Source organism: Dreissena polymorpha, chromosome 13 (assembly GCF_020536995.1).
Source record: "Dreissena polymorpha isolate Duluth1 chromosome 13, UMN_Dpol_1.0, whole genome shotgun sequence".
In the NCBI taxonomy this organism is placed as follows: domain Eukaryota; kingdom Metazoa; phylum Mollusca; class Bivalvia; order Myida; family Dreissenidae; genus Dreissena; species Dreissena polymorpha.
Genome location: NC_068367.1, coordinates 25,472,497 through 25,483,866, shown reverse-complemented (window position 1 = coordinate 25,483,866; position 11,370 = coordinate 25,472,497). Strand labels below are relative to the sequence as shown.

The window sequence follows — 11,370 nt, the reverse complement described above, 5'->3', positions numbered from 1 at the left end:
TGTGTTTGAAATTATGTTTAAGAATAAAAACAATCATTTCAACAAGTATGTTTTATTGTATGTAAAGAATTAAGAAACATGATACTTAATAATACTGAATTAGACAAACAGTGTCATTAATAAATTAATGATTCTGTAAAAATAAAAAAATATATCAAAACTACTCTCATTTACAGTATGTAAGTGTGCATTGAGTCTTTTGGGAGACAAATTACACGTGTTAATTTATCACCAGGCCAGACCAGCACAAGCTCTTCATACTGACCAGATATATAGCATAGTTCTTTACATCTGCACAGAGCCAGACCTATTAGAACTGAAATTTTGCAATACTTTCATAAAATAAAGTAATCAAAATATGTTCTCTACTTTTCTACATAAATGAATTTACTTTTGGGTTATTTTAGGACAAGGTAGTATTTCTTTCTTAATTTTTTTGCTGACGACGCATGTTTTAATTACCGGTATACTAAATAATTGTGTCAATAAGTCCTGACATGGCTTTACAGTTCACATTTTAACCCAACTTACACAGTGTGATTTAAGATTGTGTGTCACTATAATTATGTATATTACAGAAATTGTCCCAGATACCAATTAAAGAAATATTCAAGCTGGCAACCTTTTTTAGTGGACTGTATAGCTAAACCCTAACCCTAACATACTTTAATATTATATGATAACATACATGTACACCTCATATGATTTGATAATGCATTCAGTCACATGAAGCCAAGTACTGATAGCTCAAATCTTTATCTGTAAATTGTAGGTACAAAGTAAAATATTAGTTGATTGACGACACCAGTTGCAGATGTGTAATTTAAGGCATAAATATTTTTATTGAATATTTATACTAAGGTGATCAAGATGGCTACGTATTCTAAGTCAACTGTGGCTAGTGGCTCTGATTCATTTATTGACTTTTGTTGTTTCCCCTGTTTAGAGAACAAAATTGACCAGTGGGCTGACTTTTACTGCGAAAACTGTCAGAAATTTTATTGTGCAAAATGTATTAATCTGCATAGTCCGTTGTTTGGGACACATGTGACATACGGAAGGGGAGACACAAGTAAGTGGCCAGTGTCCAAGGAAGTGGAGGATTTCCTTCAGAAATGTGACCTTCATGACGACAAACATCTAGAAATGTTTTGTGAGGACCACAGTCAGCTGTGCTGCACTAATTGTGCTTTCCTAAATCACAGGTTTGTCAGACACATATTTGCTTTTAATTTTATTTTTTTCGTAAGAGACTATTCAATACAGCCTTATTCAGATAAATTTATTTCAAGTTTTTTTTTGTGAAATGAAATTTTATATGATGACTAGTATTAATAATGTGTCTGTTAAAAATAGAAATCAGTAATAAAATGAAGACATTCCATATCTTATTACTTGAAAATAGCATTAAAAAACTACAACAAAACACGATTAACAAACGTTCATACATATTATTGCATAATGGCAATTTAAACCACATACAAATATTTAAATATTAATTTCCATTTAGACAATGTGCTAAAGTAACACTGATATCCCAATCAGTAAAAGGATCTCCACCAAACTTGCAGCAACTATCAAAAAAAATCCAAAGCATTCTTGAAGAAATCAAGAAACTTCAGAATTATTGGGATACCAACATGCAGTCTTTGCAGGCTTCATACGACAAACAATTATATGTAATACATGACACGCGCCAAAAAATAAATAGTATTCTAGACAACATTGAAAAAAACACCATGAAAGAGCTAGATGATAAGTTGGCCAGTCTGAAAGCATCTGTCAAGACTGATGCAGACAATTGCAGCAAACTCAAAAATGAACTCAAGCAACTCAATGACGCAATACAGGACAGTGTTGATAAGGGCAAAGCAGAACTCACATTTATTGCAAGTAAGAAATGTATGGAAAAGATTGAGCAGTCTGAAACATATCTGAAGCAGAACTCGTTTCAGGTTGAAAGCTCGCTGACATTCCAGGCAGACAGGGATTTTCAACAGTACTTGTCTAAATTGTCAGGTCTGGGGAAGATTGTACTCAGTACCAAGGAAACATTAGTGTTAGTTGATCCAGACCAGGCACTCACTGTACAAGGGAAGTCAGAGTATAATGTGCGCCTACAGAGTGATTCAGTTAAGAACTGCTATATCGAGGCCATTTGTGTTCTCTCTGATGATGAAATCCTTGTTGCAGATAATGATAATAAAAAAGTTAAGCTACTCAATCATCAATACCAGGTGGTGGGACATTGTGATTTAAATGGTGATCCATGGGACATGTGTAAAATCACACCAAGTGAAGTAGCTGTTACTGTGGATGACTATTGGACACATAAGGTCCAGTTTGTCTCTGTGAATGGTGGGCAGCTGGTTAAGGGCAGGATGTTACAGTTTCAACATGAATGTATTGGTATTGCTCATATTATGCAAGACCTGTATCTCACTTCTGGCACTGCACTTTACAAGTATTCAATGAAAGGAGCCCTGTTGACTAAGTTGTATGAAGATACATCAGACGAGTTTACAGGTAACATTTGATGGATATATTCAGGTAACATTTGAAAATATCATATGAAATAATACAATAGCATTAAGCTTTATATATACATATTAACACAAAAGTCATTTGTATTTTACCTTTGCCAGTTTCAGGCAATTATGTTTGCAAATAACTGACATATTAATTTCACTATAAGTAAATGAAAACTCCTTAATATTAAAGTCCTTCCTTTGCTCAAGTATTTTCTTGCCTTTTTCATTACTGTATATGACTTTTTCATTGGTAAAGAAAAATATTTTAAATAATTCCTCTATAATAATCATGTCAGAAAGCTCAGACTATGTACTGTAAACGTATAGAAATTCGTCGGTATGAAATTTCGTGGTTAAATAAAAAACAACTATTTCGTTGACATGTAATTTTGAGGATTTCAAATTTTTTGGGAAGACTGACCGTCATAATAATGAAACTTTTATTAAAACAACCAGAGTAATAACGAAGCATAATCTGCTAATCTGTATTGACAGCAAGACTTTAAGTTAATGTGCACTGAAGCCTGAAAGTGTTGCCGATAATTGTCAATAAGAGGGATACAGCGGCACACTTGTGGGTCCCCGCTCGCTAATTGCCATCAATGTTGTTTTGACAACATTTGCAATTTTCAGCACAATCGGTCCCCTAGTAGTAAAAATTGAGTAATAAGGTCCCCAAAATACACGTGTGAAAACAGTTACGTCTCTTTTAACTTTAATTGGCACTGATTGACATATGTGATAAATCTGCAAACTGTTAATTTGACGATGTCACGTAAAAGAGAACAATCGTTGATGTACAGTTAAAATTCCATGCTTGATTTAAAATGTATTATTACCCAAACACTTATCAAGAAAACAACATATTGTATTAACTAGCATATCTCAATCTAACAATGTCTCTTTCAAAATGGTTGAAAACTGGAACAGTTCAGACACGTTCTCCTACTATAGCAGGATTGCTCGACCCTGCAAAGGCTCAGTCTACGACCTAATTAGCATTATTGACACAAGCCGCTTTCGATTCAGTGGAAGAAATGGTTAATGGCCGTAAATGGAAGCGTATAAACAAGAGCTGTCACTAGGACAGCGCTCTCGACTATTCGAGTGCTTGACAGTATAACGTAAGCCATCATGGAGAGGGGGGATATAATGTGGGTGTGTGGTCATTTAATAGATGATCTTTCAAAAATAAGACAAAAAATATATAAAAAAAAAAAAATTTTTAAATTGGGGGGGGGGTTCTGGGTGGAGCGTGGGGGATGCTTTGGGTGGAGTCCATTGTGGCATGTCAGGTAAGTGTTGTTTTGTCAAAGTATGAATCAAATCTGATCATAAATAAAGAAGTTATGGCAATTTAAGCAAAATTTATTTATTTGACCTTGAGAGTCAAGGTCATTCAAAGGTCAAGGTCAAATTGAACTTGCCAGGTACAGGACCCTTATGATAGGAAGAAAATATTTGAAGTTTGAAAGCAATAGCTTTGATACTTAAGAAGTCAAGTGGATCTAAACACAAAATTTAACAAAATATTCAGTTACTAAGACAAAAAAGGGCCATAATTCTTAAAAAATGCTTGATACAGTTGTCTGCTCTTGTTTATAGATTGGGGTCATGCTGGTAAAGAAGTTTGCAAATTATGAAAGCAAACTTTAACAAAGATTTATCAATTATATGCATATTCTAAATGGAAAAAGGGCCATAATTCTTACAAAATGCATGATACAGTTGTCTGCTCTTGTTTATAGATTGGGGTCATGTTGGTAAAGAAGTTTGCAAGATATGAAAGCAATATGTCAAGGGACATTGAAAATATTTGAGGTGGTACGCAAACTTTAACATAGAGTTATCAATAATATGCATATTCTAAGTGGAAAAAGGGCCATAATTCTTACAAAATGCTTGATACAGTTGTCTGCTCTTGTTTATAGGTTGGGGTCATGTTGGTAAAGAAGTATGAAAAATATGAAAGCAATATGTCAAGGGATATAAGAAATATTTGGGGTGGTACGCAAACTTTAAAATTTGCACGCTCACGCTAACGCTAATGCCGGGGTGAGTAGGATAGCTCCACTATATATATTTCATATAAAATAGTCGAGCTAAAAATGTATAAATAATCGTTGGTACTTGAATTCGTGGTTCAGCGGACCAACAAAATCCACAAAAATTCGTACCACACGAAATTTAATGGTTTTACAGTAAGTGAGTAAATGTACTTATTTAGTGTATGTAAGTGCTGTTCATTCCATACGGTTTCAGCATAATATAATCATCCTTGAATACATTATTCATTTTAAGAAAAATCATGCTTTATTAATGAACACAAATAGCTGGGGTGAATAAAAGTAAGAGTGTCTTTATTAACATCATGATTCTGTTAATAACTAACTACAATGATCCTACTCTCTTTACAGTATTTAAGTGTGCAGTGAGTCCTTCAGGTGACAAGATATTTATCACCAACAGTTCCCATAGCAAGGTCCTCACCCTGGCCAGAGATGGCACAGTTCTCCAAACCTTCACAGACCCAGACCTACAACACCCAAGGTGTATACATGTGACTGCTCTGGGACAGGTTCTGGTCTGTGGAGTGTCATCCAGCACTATCATTCAGCTGGATGGGGAAGGCAAGAAGAAGCTGGCAACTCTTGCTACCAAGAGGGATGGACTTAATCACCCACTCTCAGTCTTCTACAATAGGAGCACAGCATCCTTCATTGTGGGACAACGTTTTTGCAATAACATCCTTGTGTTAAGAGTAAAATAGGTGTTTTTTCACAAGTTTCAGTACAAACATTTTGGAACATGTACTTTCAACATGAATTCTTGGCCACCCCAAACTTGTATTCAGTATTACGTTTCATCACATACTGTGAAACCATTATTAATCGTCAGGCATTAATTTTCATAAATTTCGTCAGTCGACCGATCGGCGAATTTAATATCCTAACGAACAATCATGCTCTATGTTTGAACAAAAACAAACACCAAGTTGAACAATATTTTAAAACTTTACCGTAGACATGAGGCATTAAATTCCAACATAATCCATGCACACATTCACTGCTGTTTCGTAATCAAGATTAATCCGGTTTTGACACAAAGGGATGTAGATTACACAAGGTACTTAACTGACACGTTACACTTCTTTAAGCGCGTGTGCAGTAAAGCTGTATCGAATGCGTTGACTTCGTTTATGTAGAATGGTAATGAATTAGCGCTAATTGTTTATAACTTTATTACCCATTAGGTGCATTGTGTTTTTCAGGGGTGTTGCATATTAGCCATCACGCAGCGAATGCCGATGAAAGACAATAAACCAAATGAAAAGATGACGATGTGTGATCAACATGCGTATTTATCACAAATTAATAAAGAATATTTTAATTGCTGTTTGTTGTTTGATTGTTTGCGTTTAACCACACTTATTACTATTTTATATGTATCATTTTATTTATTTTTAAATTATTGACATTATTGATTTATATACCGGTAGTTTACTTTTTAAGAACAAACACACACATAGAGTTTATAATTTTAATGTTGATATCAGAATAAAAAAGCATTTTATTTGAAAAAAACAACACTTAACAATCTGGATAATATTCTAATAATAGAATAAGACTAATTGGCAATTGGCTTCGTTGTTACAAACACTCGTTAACGGTTATTCGATCCCACTTGTCTGCTAATCATAACAATGAATGTGTGAATGGCATACATTAAGAGGGTCCATTACTGTCCCTTGATAACAAAAGACTAGTTAATTGGCATGTGACAAACAGGCCCCACCTCCTGCAGTGATTCTCAAGTGTGTTCCCGCATTCGTTCCACGATTTTTCGCAACTGCGATTGATCGCGAATATGTATTACACACAAATCGGATATTGACTGACGCATTTTTTTAAAATTCAAAATCAGAAATCGGCGAATTTAAGTGCTGACGAAATCGTCATTTTTATAAAAATGACGAAATTTTGTGCTGTCGAAAATAAATGGTTTCACAGTAATTCACATGGATGATTTAATATTGTCGTGCCTACTAATGTCAAATCATGAATATGTTTGAAAAGGTACATTTATAATTAACTTTGAGAGCATGGATCTATTATTTAGTGTTTTGTTTCAATGCATAATTCTTGCGGGATTATATATTGTGTTGCAATACAATTTAATATGCGCTATCATCTATTGCTGATAATTATTTTTCCTTTTCAATCGCATATAATCAGTGTATTGTTGTTTTCTTGATATATATCTTAAAAATGAATAACATGTACATACATGATTTTTTTGTGTGGTTATGTTCTATAATATTTTTGTGTAATTGTTGTGCACAGTAAAAAGAACAGCAGGGTGCAATTAAGGAGGGAAGGTTTTACATTTTCATTGTATTATTTAACAGTCACCATGTGTTCTGTCCTTAAAAATATAAAGTTATTTAGATTGACAATTATGTATTGTACAGACTTCTTTAATTGTTGGTTTTAGATTTTACTTTTGTTGATTACAGTTATATATGTATTTACTTATGTCATGCTATCTGCCTTTACTGTTCAATATGTTTTGCTGAATAAATTTACTTTTAATTATGTTCACATTCCCCTTTGTCCTTTGCATTTTCTTCCAATTAAATATACAAATATTTGCATTATCTGTGTTAACTACATTTCCAAACACGTTGTATGACTTAAATATGCCAGTAATTTTTTTAAGTTTATTTTACAGCCCGTGCTATCGATTTGGAAAAATAGTGTGATAATCCATGAAATCAGGAAAAATTAAACATAATTAATATGATTATAAATAACAGTTTTCTAATTCTTTATAAGCGCATGTTTAACTGCATTTTAAACTTGTTATTATTAAGTGCCAAAGAATATTATTGCTTTATAATAAACTCAATAAGCCAACTAGGGAGTCTAACGGAAAAGTTTGGCATCTTTTAGGGGAAATTTTGGTAAGAATTTTTGGATTTTTTTCTTTTGTCATTCTGAAACAGCCTGAAAATGGCTGTTTTGGGGCAAAAAAGATCACTGTATGCATTTCCATTGCGTGCTTTATCAGGGGTTTTGGGGGTTGTGGGGGATGGGGTCTTTAGCCCTTACATGGGGGAAATTTTACATGCGATTTTCCACTTTGGGGAAAAAATTGTGCGTGTTTTTTCCTTTATGGGGAAATATGTTAAGAGTCTTACTTTTACTGTTTAATGGGTTTAAAAAAAGACTGTTATTTTCGTCATAGATTAATGTTTCTGGTTAATTTAAATTTCATAACTAGAAATGGCGCGGCACAGGCCGACGCGTATCCCCACGCCGCATGTTTGACCCAGGGGGAACCCCAGGGTTGGTAATGGGGCCATGCATAGTTGAGATTGACCGTATTGTCATAAGAGATGTTCAGTTTCAATTGGTGTGAATCGGTGTGTAAAATAACATAAAACAAGAGATGTGTTTGTCAGAAACACAATGCCCCCTCCTGCGCTGCTTTGATTTATTTAAAAAAAAAATATCATTTGGCAGGTTCATTACTTACCTCCCTTTAAAGCTTATTACTTTCCTTGGATTTGTTTTTTTGACCTTTGACCTTGAAGGATGACCTTGACCTTTCACCACTCAAAATGTGCAGCTCTATGAGATACACATGCATGCCAAATATCAAGTTGCTATCTTCAATATTGAAAAGTTATGACCAATGCACCATACCGGGGGCATAACAAGAGCACCGCATAACGGGTGCCACGCTCGGCTGCAAAAGTTTGTCAGAATTTTTTTTTTAGAGGTCACAGTGACCTTGATCTTTGACCTAGTGACCCAACAAGAGATGTGTTTGTCAGAAACACAATGCCCCCTACTGCGCGCCACTTTGAAATAAAATTTCTATTTATCATTTGGCAGGTATAGACATCATCTCCCTTTAAAGCTTTATTACTTCCCTTGGATTTTGTCCAATCCAACCGGAGGGGGGGGGGGGGGAGAGAGAGGTCTGTAGACAGTTAAAAATGACCATGACCAAGTCAGACATCACTGACAACCAAGGCCTGTGGTTTATCAAAGAGATCATAGCCAGAGTTCATCATGTATGTATGAACATAAGTCCACTGGTATTTAATGAAAACTAGCATTCACAAATTAGAACAGGTAAGAAACAAGGGACAAAATTGTCACAAAACCAGGTTTTCAATGTGCAAAAAAAGTTAGATAAAGGGAGACAACTAAAACTGAACTGATTTAATCAGTTCAGTTTTAGTTGTCTCCCTTTATCTGATAATTGTTTAAAATTAACCCCATTCGTATCAAAATAAATATATTTTTAGTCGTGGTGACCTTGGAATTATTGACGTAATTCTTTCGTGCCACACACCGTCCCATGATGGTGAACAAATGTGCCAAATGATTTTAAAATCTCACAATGAATGACATAGATATGGCCCGAACAAGCTCATTTATGGCCATTTTTGACCTTTGAACTCAATGTGTGACCTTGACCTTGGAGATATCGACGTAATTCTTTCGCGCGACACACCGTCTAATGATGGTGAACAAATGTGCCAAATGATTTTAAAATCTGACAATGAACGACAAAGTAATGGCCCGGACAAGCTCATTTATAGCCATTTTTGACCTTTGAACTCAAATTGTGACCTTGACCTTGGAGATATCGACATAATTCTTTCGCACGACACACCATCCAATGATGGTGAACAAATGTGCCAAATGATTTTAGAATCTCACAATGAACGGCAAAGTTATGGCCCGGACAAGCTTGTTCCGCCCGCCAGGCCGCCGACATTCGCCTACCTAATAACCAGTTTTTTCCTTCGGAAAACCTGGTTAATGATAATTATATCAAGAGATGTGTTCGTCAGAAACACAATGCTCCCTATTGCGCTGCTTTGAAATAAAATTGCTATTTATCATTTGGCAGGTATAGAAATCATCTCCCTTTAAAGCTTATAACTTCCCTTTAATTTTCTCAAATCCAACGAGGGGGGGGGGTCTCACAGTCAATTATGACCATGTCAGACATCACTGACAACCAAGGCCATAGGTTTAAATGAGCCAAAGTTGATCATGTATCTATGGACATAAGTCCACAGGTATGTAATGAACATCAAAGATATTATAATTATGTCATTTAATAAAAAAACTTTGACAAATCAATCATTTGAGTTATAAATAATCAAAATAATAAATATGTACAGTAACTGTGAAAAGAACTTCAATTCTTGGTAAGGAAATATAAAATATGAGATTTATAATTATATAAATTAGTTCCCTTGAAAATAATTGTCTCTAACAAATCTCTATTTTAGTAGCAAATAATTAAAAGCCATTACCGTGACTGTGATTGACCTTTCGAAATGTGCAGCTCCATGAGATACACATGCATGCCAAATATATAAAGTGGCTATGTTCAATATTGAATAATTATCTCCCTTTTTAAAGCTTATTACTTCCCTTAAATTTGTATTTGTTACTGTAGACCGTAAAGGATGACCTTGTCCTTTTACCACAATGTGTTTGTCAGAAACACAATGCCGCCTACTGCGCCGCTTTCATTTATTAAACAAAAATATATACGTGGGCAGGTCAGATAACCATGTCCATTTAAAGCTTATTACTTCCATTGACTTTGTTTTTTCGACCCTAGACCTTGAAGGATGATGTTCACCTTGAAATTTTACCACTCAAGATGTGCAGATCCATAAGATACACATGCATACCAAATATCAAGGTGCTATCTTCAATATTTAAAAAGTTATGGCCAATGTTAAGGTTTTAGCACGACGCCTACGGCGGACGGCAGACGTCGGCCGGCGGACGACGAGCTGGCTATGACAATAGCTTGGGTTTACTCTGAAAACAGCCTCGCTAAAAATGAGTGAAAATCTCTGACTCGGCCCCACCCCAACCCCCATAACTTTTGACCCAGGGATCTGATAAAAATTCCAAATAGTGCAGGGTTGCACATAGCTACCATGTGTGTAAGTTTCAAGGTTCTAGTGCTTATAGTGTAGGAGATAGTGACCAGGACGGACAGACAGACAGACGGCGGAGATAACCACAATATCCCCACGCTTTTAAAAAAGCGTGGGGATAACTACTTGGCAATAACTGACTGCGGAATTGTTCACATAATTTTCAGAATTAGAATGCACTGGTGATGCAATTAGGATTTCACTAAACTCAAACGGTTCTGTTGCATCATGACCATCTTGGATGGGACTGACTATGGCTGACTTTGTCAAAGTGATCTGTTCTTGAAAGGGACTGACTGTGGCCGGATATGCCAGACTGAGATCACCTTGACAGGGACTGGCTGTGACAGTTTCAGACCGTACAACAGGAACGGACTGCTGCAGACTAAGTGGACTTACTACCTGGTCACTACACTTTGGTTTTGTGAAGAAAGATGTAATGACAGAGTCATTCGCACTTTTTTTTTGGGGGGGGGGTGGGTTCGGTAGCTTTTCCAGTTGTGCGACATTATGGTGACAATTAACGTAAAGCTAGTTGAAAGTTATCGTAAATCGGCCACGTGAGGTAATAATTGTCGTAAAATGTATACGGTACTGTACGGCGTGTACGGGATGGGAACCATAATTGGACGGGTACCAAACGTTGTTTTCTATGATTTCGAGCGAATTTGTTGTAAAATTCAATTGTTTTGAACTGTTTTATGGAGGGGAAAAAGCTCTCGCTGGGGGAATTTTTCGGTCCGGAAAGGGAAAAAAAAAAGCCTAGATTGCTGGGGAAAGTCGCCGATATTCAGTAAGGTAAAAAACAAGAGGGCCATGATGGCCCTGTATCGCTCCACTGTTTTTTCTTTGCGA

General features: G+C 35.6%; 1 protein-coding gene across 2 annotated transcripts in view; it reads left to right on the top strand.

Moving 5' to 3' along the window:
• The window catches only part of LOC127856449 (uncharacterized), an 84,669-nt gene extending 79,361 nt beyond the window's left edge, over positions 1 to 5,308 (top strand). The window contains exons 2-4 of one of the 2 annotated variants that reach the window (XM_052392664.1): positions 862 to 1,205; positions 1,511 to 2,526; positions 4,949 to 5,308. In XM_052392664.1, coding sequence (XP_052248624.1) covers positions 871 to 1,205; positions 1,511 to 2,526; positions 4,949 to 5,301 — 1,704 coding nt within the window. In that variant the 5' untranslated portion in view covers positions 862 to 870 and the 3' untranslated portion in view covers positions 5,302 to 5,308. Of the gene's footprint in view, positions 1 to 785; positions 1,206 to 1,510; positions 2,527 to 4,948 lie in introns of those variants that run through there. The other variant, XM_052392663.1, reaches the window with a different exon arrangement.
• Positions 5,309 to 11,370: the final 6,062 nt, after the last annotated feature.